Source organism: Muntiacus reevesi, chromosome 6, assembly GCF_963930625.1.
Source record: "Muntiacus reevesi chromosome 6, mMunRee1.1, whole genome shotgun sequence".
NCBI lineage: Eukaryota > Metazoa > Chordata > Mammalia > Artiodactyla > Cervidae > Muntiacus > Muntiacus reevesi.
In genome coordinates, this window is record NC_089254.1 from 60,393,988 (window position 1) to 60,416,603 (window position 22,616).

Sequence of the window (22,616 nt, forward strand, 5' to 3'; positions counted from 1 at the left end):
TTCCCAAATTATACTATGTGTTGATCAATTCAAGAACAGCCTACTACTGCTGAGGAAACCACAGAATAACAGGATTTTGAATAATTTTTCATTGAAAGGCAAAAGTTAAACATCATATTCCTTAAGAGAACTAACAACAGTAGACATATTAATAGTGCTAGGCAATGTTCCTAATATATCAGGACCCCAATAAAACCACTGCTAAAGTCTAGAAATGGTCATAAGAAATCTTTCAACCTTACAGCATAAAAGTCAGTTGATAATTTCTTTGTCTAACACCTAATAAAACTCATTCTTCCAAAATTGTGGAAAAGCTAAGCACAGTCCTTCCTTATTATAAAGTTTCCTGTTACAAAGTTGCATGGTTTACACATATGTTGCACTTTATTATTTAAAAAAAAAAAGTCCTCCTTATAACACCCTCTTTGTTGTAATACTCAACATACTTTGCCTTCAGGCTAGATATATAATGAAAGCAAAATGAATTCAGACAGATTGCTGAGGGAAAATAAGCCAGTTTCTTTTTAGTAGTCTTTCTAAAGTCCTTTTTCTTTCCCTGTAGCTTTTCATCATCTCAACATTTTGTTTTTGTTGAACATTTTCCTTTTCTTTTTACATATTTCCTTTAGTAAATGAGAGATGATAGATTGTTAAAACCATTTTGTACTACCTTGGAAACAAGCACTTTGGATGTGTAACTCCTGTCTTCCAAAACCTTGTACAAATTTCATCTTAAGGACAATGAACTGTGTAAGACTTAATCAACCAGCTGCAAAAAGCCATATGAAATCTTAATTTTCCATTCACACATTTTTATGTTCACAGTCCTCTACAATCATGAATATTACTTTCCAAAATATACTTAGGAGTATTTCTCAGTTGTTTATTTTAGCAAAGATCTAGAAACGCTGCTTTAAAAGGTTCTTATTCATAAATTTCAGTGTAAAGAAATTTGGTTTAAAAATCCTGATTAGAGACTTCCCTGGTGGTCCAGTGGTTAAGAGTCTGCCTGCCAATGCAGGGGACATGGTTTCGATCCCTGGTCGGAGAAGATACCACATGCTGTGGGGCAACTAAGTCCGTGCCCTGCAACTAAGCCCTCTAACCTTGAGCCTAGAGCCCATGCTCTGTAACATGAGAAACCACGGCAATGAGAAACCGGTGCACTGCAACCAGAGAACAGTCCCCGCTTGCCGCAACTAGAGAAAGCCCGTGCCCAGCGAAGACCCAGAGCAGCCTAATATAAATAATTTTAAAAGGCAAAAACCCTGATTATTTTTAACTTAGACAGCAATATAGTGCAAATATTAATATAAGGTGAAGGAATTATTCTGATATGATAATCTTAATGATTTCTGATACTCTAAATCAGAAGCGACTTAAATTATGTACTACATGAAATACTGAAGGTACACATTTTATATTCTTTAATGTTTGAGAAGTAAACACATACAATACTACTCTTGCACATAAAGCATGCTTACTAATATTACAACTCAATCTTGAACGTCTTTTTAAAATTTAATCACAAAAAGATTGGAGAAAATTATAGTAGTATAATTTTTAAAATCATCGTACATTTATTTGACACTTATTTTTGTACTGTCCACATAAAGAATTATAAAAGAATGCTCATGGCAGCTTTATTCATTTCAGTCAAAAACTGGAAACCACCCAAATGTCCATCAAAAAGATAATCTACTTAAAATTTATTTTATATGTGTAATATCAACACAGAGTACTACTAATGCACTTTGAAAATACTTTTAACATGGTCATAGTCAACTCTTTGTTTTTCATATTAAGCATTAACATATATCTCTACCTTGTGCTTCAGAATTTAAATCTGTAAGCAAGAGTTCCCACGTAGAATAGAAAAGGGTTAATGAATCAACTTAATTCAGGAGAGACTGGGTGGTCGGGAACACTGTTCATTTCCCATGACAATGTGTTTTGTAGATGAATGTTGTAAACTGTTGGAACCCTTTATATCACAGTGACATCTGAATAAAGTAGTTTTTTGGTAATCACCTTCCTTCCCAATTAGGTAAAATAATTTAATCGCTTAGTTATTTCACTCTTAAGAAGGGGACTATGATGAACCACATATAGAATTAAAAATGGCTGTCAAATCCTATCAAGATTACCATATTTAACCATCCTCTTGTCAAAGGCAGTCCTGACCACAGACATTCCCATAACACTTTTCCAGCCTTGGCATTCGGCCACCATGAAAGAAAGTATTTTTTTTCAAACAACACCAAAAAACTTCAAATACTCTTTTCAACCTTTTCCCCTCTTAGTCATAGTAGGCAAGGAGGCATTTAACTACTAAATTTCTATAGTGTATGTATGGAGGACATCAGAATTCACCTTTCAGGAAAAGTAACAACTTTATAAATAATCATATAAAAAATGAAGTTGCAGACTACAGGGTACTCTCTTTATAACATTCCCCCAGGAACTAAAGATTTTATAAAACATAATACACAGGAAAAACGCTATTTGAAAGCAACATTGTTTTATGGGTCTTGGACCAGGGATTTTATAAATGAATACTATATATATGAGAAAAGTCAGCACAGGATGAAAATCAATCCTATCATCCCCTTGATCTTCCGACTTCACTGTGGATCCATAAAGGATCTTAAGAACAAATGAGGGAAGTACTCCAATATTATAAAACACCTATACTTTAATGCTTAAGCAAGGAGTGGGAGCCAGCAGAGCACAGAGATTCTTTCACAGCACGATGCTCCAACATTTCAACCAAATCTACTAGAAAATAGGGGCCATGTGGTTCGCTAGTGAGACAAGAGTTATCAAAACATTATCCTTTGATTTCTTTCTTATAAGGAAAATAGCATTAATCTTCTATTAGCACTAACATCCCTACACAAAAAAAAGCAAGGTTGTGTTCTGTATGCTCATTAACCCCACTTGAGCATATCGGTTCACTCTCTGGATGGCAATCAAAGAATTCAGATGGCTTTGGGAAGCACAGCCTCTCAGCAACCGCATGTGGCCACTAATACATTTCCTTGGCAGACAAGAAAAAGGCTCCAGTTTAGACAATTAGAAGTTATTATTTGAAGGCTGAGGATCTGATTATTGTGGGTTGCCTCAAAATGAGGCAAAGGTGACTTGACTTATTCTTCAATTCACTATTTTCTTTGGCAGGCTTTTTATTCCAAAGAATTCATGAATTTTTATTTATGTGACAATATAATCCCATACAAGCTTACAGAAGTCATTTTACAATTTAAAAAATATTCCACCATACTCATATATATTATTAGTAAAATCTGTTCGCCTCCTTTACTGACAACTATATTCCCAAACATACTGAGCCTTTCATATATGTAGTATTTTCTTTCCACCTCAGTCACAAATGCAGGACTACTGTGTTGTCAGACGTTTATAACCCATACCCTGCCCATATTATATCTACACTCTGATGTTAACCTTTCATTGATCAAAATTCTATTTTTTTTGAAGTTGCATTTGACTGAAAAAATCAAAGCAAAATTTGAAAACTGGAAGAATTAAAGGCAAATGAGCTTTTACAAGGCACAAAAAGAGAGATAAAAGGATTAACGACAAGAAATGTCTTTATACTAAATATTAAAGAATTTATATAATTTGAAAAATAAAACTTTTTATGAACTTTTCTATGAACACTATCACAAATACTCAAATAATTTTGAATATCACATTTTACACTGGAAAACATTAGTAACAAAAGGATGACTTAAGGACAGAAAAACAACTCCAAGATGATGAAAAAACTGGTTATTAGGAAGCTTGTGTTGTATAAGTGTTGCCTCACTGGCATATTGAGAAATAAATTTAGCAAAGGTGAACCCAGGAAGTCCAAATAATCACCTCCAGTTTTACCCCTGTGGTGGTTAACAGAAACTACCATGACCCGTGCATTGCAGTAGATATTCAACACATGTTTGTTAAAGAAGAAAACAAAACTCAGAAGTTGGCTAGAATGAGGACACCAGGCTAACATTTGTTTCTGAAAAATAAACTTGAAAGCCTGCAGTGCATGACATTGGCCTTGCTCAGTTACATGGCTATTTAGGTTTATTCACCCCCGAAATACTTATTTAGATGTGCCAAGGACTGTGCAGGACATGAGATACACAATGATGAACAAAAGACACGGTCTCTGCCCTCATCAGGCTTACAGAAGAGCTTCCCTCTCCTCTCTCTCTCACAGTTCACATAAATCCTCTCTCTAAATAGGAAGGTAATTAAATAAGAGGTAATGTATTAGAAATAACAAGGCTTTAGAATCCTACAGCTCTGGATTCAAAGGCCTCCTATGATCTACAGCAAGACACTTACGGTCTATAAGCTTGTTTCCCAATCTGGGAAGTGGTAATTAATTTACCTATTTTACAGGGTTATATCCAATAACACAACATAGAGAAGGTAGTAATATTAACTTTATCCATACAGTCTTCTCTGTAGATAAATAAAACATCCAAACTCTGCAAGGGAGAGATCTAAGCATAAAGCAAATAGAATAAATAGGAAAGGAATGATTTGACTACAATGAAACACACACATACACACACAATTTTAAAGCCAAGAACAACCTGGAAAAAAGAAGTTCACATCAAGTACAAAGAAATTAATCTGTACTAAATAAATAGCTCAAATAATAGAAATAGAAGATCATCTATCCAGGAGTCTACCAGAATCATACAAACAACTCAACTGTTGAATCCACAAGAATTTTTATGATAAACATCCATTCTTCAAATCGAGCAGTCTAGGGACTACTTTCAAAAAACCGTTTCAAAAATGTAGCACTGTGGACTAAACAAAAATATAAAATAACTAAATGATTAAAAAAAAAAGAATAGTAAACATACACCAGCAGCAGGGAAATAAAAGAAATGTAAAATGGTGCCCATCAAGAAATGCAGATGTTTCTGAGAACCTTCTTCGGGACTTCTTCGTTGTGCATTTTGTGAAGGTGCTAAATCCAAACTCCTCATAAGAAGGAGGGGTGGTGAGGTTGCAAACAAACAAAATTCTGAAAACCTTACTAAGGCTCCCAAATTTAGGGAAAGACAGATGCAGAAGGGGTGTAGACAGCCCAGAGAAATGGAAATGCCCAGAATAACAAAAGCTCTACCTTTACCACATCCTTTCTACCAGACAAGAAAAACAAATTTTACCATGTTGGTGTTTTTCTGCCAAAAGAAAAACAGCAGTAAAGGCCATAGACCATAAAAATAGCAGTCACACTAAATATCTCCAACAATGATGAGTATAGGGAGGGGAAGACGGGCTAGAGAGGCCTCACACACACCCACAAGGGGACAGAAGAAAGATGGGGGATGGGAGAAAGAGGGGGAGTGAGGGAGGAAGTCAGCACAGGGAAGATGCGAAGTCTGAGGATACCCAGCTTCGAAGATAACAAGTTACAGACCATCCAGGTGGAGTAAACAGTGATTCAACATAATTAACAAAACCATAAAAGACAGGGATGAGGCCAGATGGTCCGGTGTCGCTGCCATAGCCACAGTTACCCACTGAGCCACATCCAGCCCTCAAAATAGTGTGTCCAAAAGGAAAACAGATTCAGCTCTGGTTGGGAGGGAGTAGAGGCAAGGAAAATTCACCAGCACCATAAAAAAGCAAACTGACCCAGAGTTAACTCAGCTACACTTGAGCAGGATAAAAGGAGACTGCCCTAGCAATTTCACAAATGCGCTACCAGAAAAGGCAGGGAGAGAGGGAAAGGGGAAGATAACATACGAAAGACAGATGAAGACAACAGAACTGCGAATAAGCAGAGGGCACCAGTGACTATCAGAAGTGCTGTCACACAGGCTCCCCATCAGTGCCAGAGTAGTGATACAAGACAGTCCTCATCCACCTGCAGACACTGCTACTAAAGATCCTGAGCTGTGATTGGACACACCCTCTGTGCACCTCAAGAGGGCTTCCCCAGAAAATAAAGTGTGCAAAGGTTTAAATCAATGTGGGAAACTTATGTGCATTGGAAAAGACCCTGATGCTGGGAAAGACTGAAGGCAGGAGGAGAAGGGGATGATAGAGGACGACATGGTTGGACGGCATCACCAACTCAATGGACATGAGTTTCAGCACGCTCCGAGAGATAGTGAAGAACAAGAAAGCCTGGCGTGCTGCAATCCATCGGACACGACTGAACAACAACAAAAAGGGAAGGCACGCTACCCTACACTGTTCACGTCCTCACAGCAGGCTGACAGTGAACCCAAAGCCCATTTGTAAAAGGAAAACTGACCATAAGTAGCAAGTAACTCTGACCCAAGTGTAATCACATTCCTTTGGTGACAATGACAATTCCAAGATGCCCAACCCCAGTCACAGAAATGGAAAGAGAGCTGTGCTGAGCTTTCTGGAGGAAAGCAGGCACTTTTTCACATGGACTAGAATCTGAGAAGTAAGATTTAGAGCTGCTATAGCCATCTTGTTACCAGGGGGAAATAGGTTGTCCAAGGGAACAAAAGCCAAGAGATGAGAAGAGTGAAACCAGATCTGATCACATGGAAGCCCAGATGATGAGAGCCAGTAAATTTCTTACTCCTGCTTAAGCCAACTGTCAACTGCAATCAAAAGAATTCTCAGTTGTACCAAAGGCAAGACTGGAAAGAGAAAAGAAGCACAGCCAATGGAAAAGCAGAATGGTGGCCTATCCAGAAACTGGGAAGTTGTGGGTTTTGATAGTAATATTTCTTTAAATCTTGAGTTGTCTATTACAAGGTAAATTCCAAATATACATAGCCCCCTGAAAAAAAAATTTATCACCAAGAAAATTAATTTTATTTTTTATTTTTTTTTTTAATTTTATTTTATTAGTTGGAGGCCAATTACTTCACAACATTTCAGTGGGTTTTGTCATACATTGACACGAATCAGCCATTGAGTTACACGTATTCCCCATCCCGATCCCCCCTCCCACCTCCCTCTCCACCCGACTCCTCAGGGTCCTCCCAGTGCACCAGGCCCGAGCACTCATCTCATGCATCCCACCTGGGCTAGTGATCTGATTCACCATAGATAATATACATGCTGTTCTTTTGAAACATCCCACCCTCACCTTCTCCCACAGAGTTCAAAAGTCTGTTCTGTACTTCTGTGTTTCTTTTTCTGTTTTGCATATAGGGTCATCGTTACCATCTTTCTAAATTCCGTATATATGTGTTAGTATGCTGTAATGTTCTTTATCTTTCTGGCTTACTTCACTCTGTATAATGGGCTCCAGTCTCGTCCATCTCATTAGAACTGATTCAAATGAATTCTTTTTAACGGCTGAGTAATATTCCATGGTGTATATGTACCACAGCTTCCTTATCCATTCATCTGCGGATGGGCATCTAGGCTGCTTCCATGTCCTGGCTATTATAAACAGTGCTGCGATGAACATTGGGGTGCACGTGTCTCTTTCAGATCTGGTTTCCTCGGTGTGTATGCCCAGAAGTGGTATTGCTGGGTCATATGGCAGTTCTATTTCCAGTTTTTTAAGAAATCTCCACACTGTTTTCCATAGTGGCTGTACTAGTTTGCATTCCCACCAACAGTGTAAGAGGGTTCCCTTTTCTCCACACCCTCTCCAGCATTTATTGCTTGTAGACTTTTGGATAGCAGCCATCCTGACTGGTGTGTAATGGTATCTCATTGTGGTTTTGATTTGCATTTCTCTAATAATGAGTGATGTTGAGCATCTTTTCGTGTGTTTGTTAGCCATCTGTATGTCTTCTTTGGAGAAATGTCTGTTTAGTTCTTTGGCCCATTTTTTGATTGGGTCATTTATTTTTCTGGAATTGAGCTTCAGGAGTTGCTTGTATATTTTTGAGATTAATCCTTTGTCTGTTTCTTCATTTGCTATTATTTTCTCCCAATCTGAGGGCTAGAGCAGACTACTGTATTATTATATGTTTTTAAATCTAAGAGACACAAATATCAGATCATTTCTGCTGCACACATGAGGCTAATATAATGTTGCATGTCAATTATTTCAAATTTTTAAAAATTTATTTAAAAAGTAGATTTCATGTTCATTGTTCTTACAATAGTAAAATTATAGATAGATACAAAGAATAAATAAATAAAAGATAAATACAAAAAAGATGAGAGCAAAGAAGTAAAAATGTTGGAAAAGATTAAAAATTGAAGAAAGAACCAGATGGTGGTTATAATCACTACTGAAGTATTAAAAAGCCTTTTTTTAAATAAACCACAAATCATTATGAAGAGATGGCAATAATTCAAAATTACTAAAAAGCACTAGTTTATATGATGGGGAAAGGTTTTAAGGAACAAAACTGACCCATCATAATCCAGAGTAATTTTTCAAACAAAAATGTGTTCAAGTTAATGTTCAAGTTCAACAAAATATCATAGAAGTCATTTTGTTCATCAGATGATTTCATTTTGTATCCTCATCCTCAAAGACATCATAATCTTTCTATTCTGAGAAACTTGGATGAATGGATGGACAAACACCCAGAGAGGGAGATGATGCAGTTAACACCACACTTGCTCTAGTGCCTGAATTTCCCACATGTCTCTAACAAATCAACTATTTCTTCCCATTGTCCTTGTCGCACATTTGAAAGATCCCCATACATTATAAAATTCATCAACTTGTCTCAGCCCTACAGGAAAAATTTTCGGTAACTGACGATATTACTATAGGCTTATAAGGTCTCTAAGTTACATTATGAGTAAAGGAAATTCTTGCTCAAGCTTATCTTGATAGTAGCAAGATACATTACACAGACTATACAAAGTATCATATTTTACCAAGCTAAGTATACACAGTTGTCAACTTTAAAACAATAATGTTCTTTCATCACTCCACTATTGACTTTTTGTCAGTAAACATTAATGTTGTCCTTTTCCAAATACTATTATGAAATGGCAAGCTTATCTTAACTTGGTAAAGTACCATGTCAACAACCATTGGAAGTTGTAGTGACACAATGAAACAAAAGCAGAGGGAAATCTGGCAGAAATATCACTTGTTCCTTTTTTTAAAAACAGTGGAGTTCAAATTACCAAACAAAATAAATAACCCCAATTTTAGTAACATATTTTTAAATCAATTCAAATCTAGCTTTTTAAAATTGATTTGATTTCCAAACTATATAATTTGATTGTTCATGCTTACGCCACTCACTACATTTTGCAAGCATTAATTTGTCAACAGTATAAAAAATAAAGATTATCATTTTTTAATCAAACAAATTTTTTAATTAATTTATTTTTAACTGAAGGATAATTGCTTTACAGAATTTTGCTGTTTTCTGTCAAACCTCAACCTGAATCAACCATAGGTATACATATATCCTCTCCCTTTTGAATCTCCCTCCCATCTCCCTCCCCATCCCACCCCTCTAGGTTGATACAGAGTACCTGTTTGAGTTTCCTGAAAAGATTACCATTTTTCCCTTTTCATGCTGAAGCTGAAGCTCCAATATTCTGACCACCTGATGCAAAGAGCTGACTCATTAGAAAAGACCCTGATGCCGGGAAAGACTGAAGGCAGGAGAAGGAGACAAAAGAGGAGGGGATGGTTGGATGGCATCACTGACTCAATGGACATGAGTTTGAGCAAACTCCAGGAGATGGTGAAGGACAGGGAGGCCTGGCGTGCTGCAGTCCATTGGGTCACAAAGAGTCGGACAGGACTGAGCAACTGAACAACAGCAACCATTTTTACAAAAACCCAGAGTCACAAGTTTCTTCAAAAAACAGCTTAGATTAAAATCAAACTATAAACATTTTAACTTCATACACATCTTCCACACTCCTCTAGGGGGAAAAAATAAGCCAAATATAGCCACTAATATTGCACATTTCAATCATTTCCATCTAAAAAGTATAATATGGAAAGGCTTCTAATTTATATTCGGGAATGGTAGGTAGTAGTTCGAATAATGGAAGCTATTAGGCAAATATTCTTCAAGTAGTTAAAACTAGATTTCCTATGTCGTTTGCACTTCCTCCTCATTAACAGACACTGCAACACAGCTTGAGGTAAAAGCAAAACTTTCTGCATCAGTGAATGCTCCTTTGAGTTTCTGCAAGTGTACAAAGAGTATTTTTGAAAGATTTTCTTAACAAGTGAGCAAACAAAACAAAACAAAAAAGGTTAGAAAACAACAATAATTACTCTGAAAAAGTGAAAGTGTTAGTTGTTCAGTCATGTCCAACTGTTTGCAATCCCATGGACTGTAGCCTGCCAGCCTCCTCTGTCGATGGAATTCTCCAGGTAAGAATACTGGAGTGGGTAGCCATTCCCTTCTCTAGGGGATCTTCCCCACTCAGGGACTGAACTCCAGTCTCCTGCATTACAGGCAGATTATTTACTGTCTGAGCCACTAGAGAAGTTCAATTATTCTTTTGCTAATTTCAAATAATATATTACCCTCCCCCCCATATGTAACTGCTCTGATAAAAATTTTAAGAGGTACTTTTCTTATAAACCAAAGCATCAACCAAAAAAAGGAAATTGAGAAAGCAAATACCTGACCCAGAAATTACCCAACATGTTTTTCCATAATCTATGAAGAATCAAAGTTAGGCACCAACTTTAGTCAAACCAAATACACATCTTTCTGATAGCAAAGATTTTTCCCAAATTAGGTAGTAGGCAAAATTACTCACAGCCTAGATACCCCAGTTTAGTTAAAACCACAAGTTTCTAGAAGCAGAAAGCCTGGGTTGGAATCCCTGCTCTACCATTTACTAAGTATATCTTAAGTCACTCAACCTGTAAAGCACTTAGGACACTGCCTGGCAGGGAATAAGTACTTGTAGATGCAGGGTGACAGCAAACCTCTAGATCTCTGCAACTTGGCATCGGTTGGGAGACTGTTAGAAATTCAAACTCTGAGGTCCAGTTTCAGACTTACATAGTTAAGACCTACAATTTCATCAAAATTCCATTATGATTCAGAAGCAAATTAAAATTTGAGCACAGCTAGAATGCATTTTTTCATTTCATCCTGTGATGTTATTTATAATAATTTTTTAAGAACCACTCCATTGCTCTTTTGCAGCCTGAAGAAGGCAAAGCATTATTTGGGATAACAATTCCTCCCTTAATGATTTCTTACCACACCTTGTAGTCAGAGCCAACTAAAGCCTGAGGTGGTAGAGGACTGCCATCTAGTGGTAGTTCATTCTGCTACACATACCAAATAAATTCCCTCCGTGTTGTCTTCCAGCATTTTAAATACATTGGTTTAAAACGCTGCGAGATTATCTTTTTGCTTAACTCTTTTCTTGAGGACTACTAACACAATTACCTAATTTAATAATTCCACAAGAAGACATCTTAAATACAGAGTAAGATAAAAGACAGGAATTTTCAATTTCCTTTTTTAAACTTAGATCAAAAAAAGAAAAAGAACGAGTCTAGGGAAGTCTTCAGGTTAAAACATTGACCCACCCTCTCCTGTAAAGGTGCACATTAGACACATACGAGCGACATGGTTCAGAAAACAGGCTTTCTTTTCTGTTAAAGTGACGTTTACTTTCTTCTTCTTAAGTTCTATGCTTTTTACAATTTATTTATATAGTTTTCAGGGGTGCTTTTTTGAGAAAAAAGTATTTTTTTAACCTTTAACTCAATAACTCCAATTCTACATTAAGTCTTCGGGAAATAATCAGAAACATGGACAAAGATGTATGTTCAAAGATGTTCACTACAGCAAACCAAACTTAATCTTCACAGCTTCACAATAACCTATTGAATTTGTGAATCAAAACTTAATCATTCTCCTCTATTACTCATTTAGATCACTTCTAATTTTTCTATATTATAAATAAATACATTTATATATAAAAAGAAGGGAGGAAGGACAGAAAAAAGAAGGAAATAATTAATTATATAGAAGCTTGATCAGACATTTTCACATTTTGGATCACTTCCCAATACACATTCCCATAAACCACCTATCAGCATTCAAGAACATTTCACAGTTCTGAAGCCACAAGTTCTGTACATCAGTAGGATATACGGACTGTACCATCACCTCTCTAGCAGCAAGTTTTATCCCACGGATAATTTTTTTTAAGTTTCACAATTAAGATACAATTTACTTACCACCTCTTAAAATTATACAACTCAATAGTTTTCAGTGTATTTGTAGAGCTCTGCAGCCATCACTGTAATTTAATCTGAGATCATTTTCCTCATTCCAAAAGGAGAAACCCTGTAGCCATTAGCAGTAACTCCCCATCCCCCCTGCCACTCACCCCAAATGGCTCATTTTTACTGATTTACCACTCCATTACTTTTTTTAAGATACCTTATGTGTTCCAAACTCATGAAGCAGAATAATTACTTCTGCTACTAAGATATCTCTCAAACTGGGAAATATCCTGTTTAACCATAGGAAAGTAAGATATGTCATAACTGTCTCTTATTTTTTAAAAAGGGACTTTTAAAATATAAGGCAGAATTTCAGAACTAAGAGAAGTACGTAAGTACAAATTTAACTATTTTTTTTCAAAACTAATAACAACTCTAATTACTTTGAAAGTGCATTACTAAATCTAGCAAAAATGTCACACAGAAGCAAGAAATTTATTTAAAACTTCTTATTTTAATTTGGTTAACTTGATCTGGTAATAAAACTAAAAGTATAGTGCAATCAATGTAGGATAACAATTGACATGTGATCCAGAGAACTGTCTTTTTAAAAAGATAAGTAGTTGTCTTACGGGTAAACCTATGGTTGATTCATGTTCATGTTTGGTAGAAATCAACACTATACTGTAAAGCAGTTATCCTTCAATTCAGAGTTTTAAAAATTAAATAAGTAATTGTCTTCATGCTCGGAGAAGGCAATGGCACCCCACTGCAGTACTCTTGCCTGGAAAATCCCATGGACAGAGAAGCCTGGTGGGCTGCAGTCCATGGGGTTGCAAAGAGTCGGACACAACTGAGTGACTTCACTTTCACTTTTCACTTTCATGCATTGGAGAAGGAAATGGCAACCCACTCCAGTGTTCTTGCCTGGAGAATCCCAGGGATGGCGGAGCCTGGTGGGCTGCCATCTATGGGGTCACATAGAGTCGGACACGACTGAAGTAACTTAGCAGCAGCAGCAGTCTTCATGCTACCAAAAAATAAAAACTTACTTTCATTTACTCAAAGCACTTTTTCCTCATATAATATTTTTTGACTCCAGCTGTACAGAATTTAGTAATTTTTCTTTGCAGGGTTTCATAGCAGAAAGAACATTGAAAATAGTTCATTAATCAAGGGAGACTTGGTCCCCTGATCATATCAGACATTTTTTTAAAGAACAGTGGAAAGCTGAAGTTGGGAAGGGGATGCCTCACAAAAGTTAGCATCTCATCAAATTTTCACTTTTTCTCGCCTCTCTTCATCTAACTCTAGACATCTCCCATATTCTTCAAATAATCCAAACATTCCTGTTACTCAAGTTAAGCAATACTGCAATACAGCCACATGTTTTGTTTCATATCACTTTAATTACACAAAACGCTTATTTATACACTGAAAGTGTGAAAATTAAAGTGTCAGTCTCTTAGTGGTGTCTGACTCTTTGTGACCTCATAGACTATAGCATGTCAGGCCCCTCTATCCATGGGATTACCCAGGCAAGAATACTGCAGTGGGTTGCCATTCCCCTCTGTAGGAATCTTCCCAACCCAGGGATTGAACCGGGGTCTTCTGCATTGTAGGCAGATTCTTTTATCACCTGAGCCACCAGGGAAGCCCATTACCCAAAATATTCTTGCCTTTACTTTTGTATAAAAAACAAAGTGAGTTCACATGAATGAAGGATACTTCCAAAATAAAGATATTTTTTCATGTCACTAAAGAAAAATCTAACACATGTAACCTACTTTTTATTAACACAATGAAAGTGGAAGTCTCTCAGTCATGTCCGACTCTTTATAACCCTTTGCAACCCACCAGGCTACTCTGTCCATGGAATTCTCCAGGCCAGAATACTGGAGTGGAGAAAACTGGAGTAACCGTTTCCTTCTCCAGGGGATCTTCCCAACCCAGGGATCGAAGCCAGGTCTGCAGAATTGCACACGAATTTTTTACCATCTGAACCTCCAAGGAAGCCCATTAACACATGGTTAAACAATAAACTCATAAAAATGTGAGCCTAAAGAGAGCTATATTATAAAATCCCTAGTTACATATTCAGCAGGTGCCCCCTATACACACATACACAAAATCACACAGGCAAGTGTCACCACCTGGCTTTCCATCCTCACTTCAGCACCAGAAGCTCCTCTATCACCCTGTCATGGTGAAATGAGAGAAATTTAATTGTAAATAATCCTCCAATACCAACAATCACAGTGTAGAGAAACAAGCATCAAGCCCTGGTAACTCAAGAAGCTAGGATGGAACCAGGGTGGTAGCCCTTGTGCAAATTAGAAAAAAACACTCCCAGGGCGGAAGGAACACAGCCTCACTGAGCCAGAACTTGGTAAAGGTAATGTCTTTGCAAAATTTAGGAAAGTCTCCCTTTCTCTAGCGATATTTATTCCAGGCCAGGGCACATGGCCAGATGAGCAGGATCAGGTCTGCATTTGTCTCCACCAGCCCCTTATGCCCTGGTTTAAAAACAATTTACACAACCTGCACAGTGGCCCTGGAGGTGGGTGAGGTGGGGAAAAGGGGTCGACAGCTTCATCCTGACTCTACCAAATAGAGCAGGGACATCCATCAAAGAAGAAATCAACCCCTTCTTCCACTGCAAGAGACAGGCACACAGTTCACCACAGAGAAGCTCAACTTCAGTCAACTCATGCATAAAAGACAAATTTAAAGAAAATGCAGTTTCAAAAATATTTCTGTAGACCACATAAAAGGGCAGGCTATATGAAAATCATATATATCCAATGTTTAGAGTTTTCTTTTTTATTACTTTGTTCAAGTATTTTAATACAAAGGTTTCAATAAATATGTTTACCTCTGAGATTCATACCACATAATCCTCCATTTTTATATGGCCAAATATTCTGGTCCTTACAACAGCATGCTCATGATTAAATACAAATTACCTTTCACACCACCAAATGATCCATAAGTCATATTGCAGGCTGTTCTCTGAAGATTATGTTCATACATCAATTTGATCTGATACTGGTTCCCATGTTCCACATTACCCAAGGTTCCTAAAAAGAAAAAATAAAACAACTGCTTTGTATTTGTTTATATTAAAAAATAATAATATCATCTGTACCAATTCCAAGTAATTCAATTTCAGTGAAATTTAAAATGACAAAGTACTAAAGCATTATGTATCATGAACACTTAGCATACTCATGACAAAGAATGCCAGCACAGTTAGAACAATTTAAGTCTCAGCTAGATTATACCATTAGATGAAATACTACCCTGGGTGATATTTTATTATCTATTTCCATTATGTCTGAGTAGAGTGTGATCATTTAAATAACAACAAAATCTTCCAATTTCGGTTCTGAAATAAATGAGGTTAAGTTCCCTTCACTTATAACAATGAAACAGAAAAGCCAGGACTCAAAGCTCTAAGAAAAGAATTCCCCACACTATCAAGCAATTCAATTTTCTATGCCAACTCTCAAAATATTCAAGCCCCTAATACATTATGTTCTAATTTACTAGCGAGTTCTAAAGCATCCCTCAGCAAGTAACTAGGACAATGTTTTCTTTGAAGTCTACAACTGACTGGTTCAAAATTGGGAAAGGAGTATATGACAAGGCTGTATAATGTCATTCTGCTTATTTGACATATATACAGAGTACACCATGTGAAATGCCAGGCTGGAGGAATCACAAGCTGGAATCAAGACTGTAGGGAGAAATATCAACCTCAGATAGGCAGATGATACCACTCTAAAGGCAGAAAGTGAAGAACTAAAAACGTCTAGATGAGGGTGAAAGAGGAGAGTGAAAATGTTGGCTTAAAACAACACTCAAAAAACTAAAATCAAGGTATCTGATCTCATCACTTCATGGCAAATAGAAGGAGAAAAAGTGGAAGCAGTGACATTTTATTTTCTTGGGCTCCAAAATCACTGTGGACAGAGAATGCAACTATGAAAAGAAGCTTGCTCCCTGGAAGAAAAACTATGACAAACCTAGACATTGTATTAAAAAGCAGAGACATCACTTTGCCAACAAAGGTCCCTATAGTCAAAGCTATGGTTTTCCAGTAGTCACGTATGGATGTGAGAGTTGGATCATAAAGAAGACTGAGTACCGAAGAACTGATTCTGTCAAACTGTGGTGCTGGAGAAGACTCTTGAGAGTCCCTTGGACTGCAAGGAGATCAAACCAGTCTATCCCAAGGAAATCAACCCCAAATACTGATTGGAAAGACTGACATTGAAGCTGAAGTTCCAATACTTTGGCCACCTGATGCAAAGAGCGAACTCACTGGAAAGACCCTGATGCTAGGAAAGGTTGAAAGCAAAAGGAGAAAGGGGTGGCAGAGGATAAGATGATTAGACAGCATCACTGATTCAATGGACATGAATTTGAGCAAACTCCTGGAGATAGTGGAGGACAGAGAAGCCTGGTATTCTGCAGCCCACAGGGCTGCAAAGACTTGGACGCGACTTACTGACTAAACAACAACAAAAAAGAAAAATCTCAAAAAAAAAAACTTTCCCTGCATTTAATAGATCATATATGCTATAATTACTTGCAGGTTCATGCCAAATTAGAAAAGATTCTTTATCTGTATTTTACTCTCTAGTTGTCAGGCTTTCTAGAGTATATACAGTTAGAGCTATATCCTAGTGATCAGGCAAGAACATTATGATTAGAAACTGTATCGGAAAGAAAAATTATTCTAAATGCAACATATTCCACTAAAAAGCATTTTTGTCATTCAGTCAAAAATGCAAAAGTTAAAGAAAAAATTTTAAATATCACAAAGAAAATGAAATAGTTCCAAACTAAATAACATTAGATAATTAAAACAATCTAAATATATAAGTCAGTCTGTATGTATGTGTATACAGATTTATATGTGAGCATTTGTGTTTTTGTTTTGTTTTTGTTTTTTTGTCCAGAAGGATTTGCCAATGTTCATTGAGGTTGCAAGAACAGAAGTATTTCTACTTCCATTTTAGAACTGAGGCACCTTAAGTTTAAAAAAAAAATTAATAAATTTACCCCCAAATCACATAGTTGATAAAGGACACAGTGCTCAAATTCGGTCTTCTGAGCCAGCACTATATACCCTGGTACCTGGTTGTCCACCACTTAACACCTTTCAGGGAACCTGGTAAGCCAATGACAACTTAAAAAAAAAAATTTCCTGAGGAGGGATAAACTGGGAGTTTAGGGTTAGCAAATGCAAACTATTACATATAGAATGGAAAAACAACAAGATCCTACTATATAGCACAGGGAACTCTATTCAATATCCTCTGATAAACCATAATGGAAAAAAATATTTAAAAGTAATGTGTGTGTATATATATATATATATAAATGAATCATTTTGCTGTACAGTAGACATTAACATAATATTATAAATCAACTATACATACATATGTGTATATATACACACACACAAACACACAAATATACATAGGACTTCCCTGATGGCTGAGACAGTAAAGAATCCACCTGCAATGTAGGAGACCTGGGTTCAATCCCTGGGCTGGGAAAATTTCCTGGAGAAGGAAATCGCAACCCACTCCGGTATTGTTGCCTGGAGAATTCCATGGACAGAGGAGCCTGGTGGGCCACAATCCATGGGATCACAAAGTGTCAGACAGGACTGTGACTAATGCTGAATTTTAACTTTTTCACTTTCATGTATACACACACACACACACACACACACACACACACACATAATTTCCACCCCCCCACCTTTCTCTCCCTGGCCTGTTCTTCCTCACTTGGAAAGTGAAGGGTTGAAAGAGAAAAAACTAACAGGCAAGGATTTCTTGGAGGAGAACATTTTCTATGCAGATCTATGTCCCTGAAAATGCTAAGAACAGAACACACATCAATGGAATAAAAAAAAAACACAAAGACTCAAATATACCAGCTAAACCTGATAGGAGATGAAAGCTTTCTGGAACCTAAATGGTAATAAAGTCAGTAAAGTCCACAGAAATTGGTGGTAATCACTACCATAACCAGCCACAACAGCAAAAACCAAAAACTCTAAAACCATAACTCATAGCTTTGATCTAAGGACAGTTCTAGCCTCTAAGAAACCAGAGAAACATTCCAAGAAACTTCTGGTTCATCCCTACAGAAATTCCAAATTTCATTCTGCACCTAAAATGAGAGGAACCCCTCCAAGAAAGGAATGTATCACGCATACTTGCTAGCCAAAACATCAGTGAACACAAGGGTCAGCAGTCAATATTTAAACAAACTTGCATGAAATGACACTAGGATTTATGTACTGGAAAAGCTCCAAATGCATTCGGAAGTTTTTAAATTTCAGGTAATTGCACTTGAAAATATAATAGTGCATCTAAGGAGAACAAAACAATTTATCTTCCTTCAATACTAACTTGAAATAAAGGTAGTACCTGAAAATCTGAAAATTCTGATCATTTTTTCTAGAGAAGCATCACTGACATAAGATTAAAATTACTTACATAAGTTTTGTCCTTGGATTTACAGATTGAATACAATAAATGTATATCTATAATAATAGTCTACATATAACTAAAGTTCATATAAAGTTTCATCGATTAGAAAGTAAATGGATATTAGAACATTTTTGCTGCTGGACTTATTTAAACAAGAGCTAATTTAAACAAAAAAAAAATCCTCTCTGGACAATCAACAGTCACTTTGAAAACAAGTTTTGGTCCAATTTTATGTACATAACTGCTAAGAAATCCAACAATGTTAAATGAAATATTAATAAAAGCCATTACAAAGTAAAAGGTTCATTCATTGTGTTAAATAATCAAATTAGATTATGTAACCCTATCAAAAGTAAAGAGACATCTTTTTGCCCTCTCATGGCAAATGTTAAAATTCTATAAATATGTCAAATGCTCAGGAAGTACACAATTTTTAGAAGAGAATATTTAAAAGAACATAATCAGTAAGGCTTAAGCTCACACATCTGTAACCATTTACTCAGAAACTGAGGCCCATCAGGAAAAAATCAGATGCCATGTGATGCCTTTCCTTTACCAGAGTATGATAAGATGGGCTAAGTTCAGGTCAGCAAGACCCTGCTGATTCTCTATATTAAACCAGCATTTAATGATATATCACCCCCAAAGAAAGAAGTCAGCACAGCAGCCTCTGATTATTAAGAGTTGTTTGCTGTATCCAGGAGTTCTCCTCTAGTTTGTCTCAAATATCTTTTAGGAGCACATAGCACACACAAAAGTGAAAGTGTCCGAATCTTTGTGACCGCATGGACTGTAGCCCGCCAGGCTCCTCTGTCCATGGAATTCTCCAGGCAGGGATACTGGAGTGGGTTGCCATTCCCTTCTCGAGGGGCAGACCCAGGGATCGAACCCGGGTCTCCTGCATTGCAGGCAGATTCTTTACCAACTTGGTGACTGAACAACAACAAGCACACAAAAGAAAGCAAAAAACATTTGGGGAGAGGGCACTTGGGGTTAAGGATGTTAAGTTCAGCTGACACGTTCATCTGCTGACACCAGTGATTTCACTTAAACTAGAAAGTGTTTATGCTTCCCCTGTTATAGTAAAAGCTAGGTAAAAGTTCGGTCTGATACCTCAAGAAACATATTCAAGAGAACAAAAACATTAACTTCCCTGCTTCTCAATTTAAACCAAGCTAGGAAAAACATACAAATTATCAGCCTATGAATATCACAGAAGGCTGAAGAAATGAGAGACAGAGAAAGGAAATGAGGTGGAGTGTAAGGGAATGCAGTTTGGACAACTCCACATCCCCAGAGAATACGAAGCTTGCAAATGAATACAAAGAATAAAAGAGCAATAAAATTGCCATTCCCATGACAAGTAACTTTCATTTTCAACACTAATTTGAAGGAATATGTTTATGGATAAGTGAAAGTCGTTCAGTCATGTCCAACTCTTCTCAACCCCAGGGACTATATACAGTCCATGGAATTCTCAAAGCCACAATACTAGAGTGGGTAGCCTTTTCCTTCTCCAGGGGATCTTCCCAACCCAAGGATGGAACCCAGGTCCCCCACATTGCAGATGGATTCTTTACCAGCTGAGCCAAAAAGGAAGCCCAAGAATACTGTAGTGGATTGCCTATCCCTTCTCTAGTGGATCTTCCCGACCTAGGAATCAAACCAGTTTCTCCTGCGCTGCAGAAGGATTCTTTATCAACTGAGCTATCAGGGAAGCCCTTATGGATACCAATGTCCGATTAAAAAGCTGTGATCAAACATGCCAGTTTCTTTCACTAGGCTTTTTTGATAAACACACATTTCATCTTTAGTCTATGTCATACACCCCAGTAAAGTCGAGACTTCTGGCTTTCTGAGCCATTATTCAAATGGGCCAAGGGAAGGTTAAGAATCTAACCTCGTTTCTAATTTTTAGGATCTGTCCCTCTACTGAGCCCCCACAGAGCCTCTAGAAAGGACCAGTACCCTAAGCAGTATTCAAGAGTAACTGTGGGCAAGTTCTCCTTCTCCATACCTGTTAACAAAATGTCGCTCAAAGTTAATAGGCTTATGATGGGAAACAGAGGAACAGCTAGATTCCTACAATAAAGTAGCCTCTATCATGTGTGCTCAGTCGTATCCAACTCTCTGCCACCCCCTGGACTGTGGCCCGCCAGGCTCCTCTCTGTCCAGGGGATTCTCCAGGCAAGAATACTGAACTGGGTTGGCATTTCCTCCTCCAGAGGATCTTCCCAGTCAAACCCTAGTCTCCTGCACTGGCTGGCAGATTCTTTACCACTGCGCCACATGGAAAGCCCAGCCTATATCGTACCTTCTCCATTTATTCTGGAACACTAAATATCTGTCCTACCACTAGAAGGAGCAACATTAGTTCAGTTCAGTCCGTCAGTTGTGTCCAACTCTTTGCGACCCCATGGACTGCAGCACACCAGGCTTCCCTGTACATCACCAACTCCCAGAGCTTACTCAAACTCATGTCCATAGAGTCAGTGATACCATCCAACCATCTCATCCTCTGTCGTCCCCTTCTCCTCCCGCCTTCAATCTTTTCCAGCATCAGGGTATTTTCCAATGAGTCAGTTCTTCGCATCAGGTGGCCAAAGTACTGGAGTTTCAGTTTCAGCATCAGTCCTTCCAATGAATATTCAGGATTGATCTCCTTTAGGATGGACTGGTTGGATCTCCTTGCAGTCCAAGAGACTCTCAAGAGTCTTCTCCAACACCACAGTTTCAAAGCATCAGTTCTTCAGGACTCAGCTTTCTTTATAGTCCAACTCTCACATCCATACATGACCACTGGAAAAACCATAGCCTCAACTAGACGGACCTTTGTGGGCAAAGTAATGTCTCTGCTTTTTAATATGCTATCTAGGGTGGTCATAGCTTTTCTTCCGAGGAGTAAGCGTCTTTTAATTTCATGGCTGCAGTCACCATCTGCAGTGATTTTGGAGCCCAAAAAAATAAAGTCAGCCATGTTTCCGCTGTTTCCCCATCTATTTGCCATGAAGTGATGGAACCAGATGTCATGATCTTAGTTTTCAGAATGTTGAGTTTTAAGTCAGCTTTTTCACTCTCCTCTTTCACTTTCATCAAGAGGCTCTTTAGTTCTTCTTCACTTTCTGCCATAAGGGTGGTGTCATCTGTGTATCTGAGGTTATTAATATTTCTCCTGGCAATCTTGATTCTAGCTTGTGCTTCCTCCAGCCTAGCATTTCTCATGATGCACTCTGCATATAAGTTAAATAAAGGTGACAATATACAGCCTTGACATACTCCTTTCCCAATTTAGAACCAGTCTGTTTTTCCATGTCCAATTCTAACTGTTGCTTCTAGACCTGCATACAGATTTCTCAGGAGGCAGGTCAGGCGGTCTGGTATTCCCATCTCTTGAAGAATTTTCCACAGTTTGTGATGATCCACACAGTCAAAGGCTTTGGCATAGTCAATAAAGCAGAAGTAGATGTTTTTCTGGAACTCTTGCTTTTTCAATGATCCAACGGATATTGGCAATTTGATCTCTGGTTCCTCTGCCTTTTCTAAATCCAGCTTGAACATCTGGAAGTTCATGGTTCATGTACTGTTGAAGCCTGGCTTGGAGAATTTTGAGCATTACTTTGCTAGCATGTGAGATGAGTGCAATTGTACAGTAGTTTGAACATTCCTTGGCATTACCTTTCTTTGGGATTGGAATGAAAACAGACCTTTTCCAGTCCTGTGGTCACTGCTGCGTTTTCCAAATTTGCTGGTATATTAGTGCAGCACTTTAGCAGCATAAGAGGAGCAACATATTTTACCACAAAACAATGAGAGTGTTCAAAAATGACAGTAAGATTACTTTACTGGGTATCTGATACAACAGATAACAGGTAACAGAGAAAGAAAATAAGAAGAAAGTAACACACAGACAATAATAAATAGCCACTACCAATTGCCTCAGCACTACCTAGAAATATAAGTTCATTCATTCATTTAACAAGTAT

General features: G+C 37.5%; 1 protein-coding gene across 4 annotated transcripts in view; it reads right to left on the reverse strand.

Annotated features, from left to right (window-relative positions):
- Positions 1–22,616, reverse strand: part of BBS9 (Bardet-Biedl syndrome 9) — a 440,246-nt gene that overhangs the window by 386,801 nt on the left and 30,829 nt on the right. For all 4 annotated transcript variants that reach the window (XM_065939388.1, XM_065939386.1, XM_065939387.1 and 1 more), the window contains exon 5: positions 15,082–15,195. In XM_065939388.1, the coding sequence (XP_065795460.1) occupies positions 15,082–15,195 (114 nt within the window). The remainder of the gene's footprint in view (positions 1–15,081; positions 15,196–22,616) is intronic.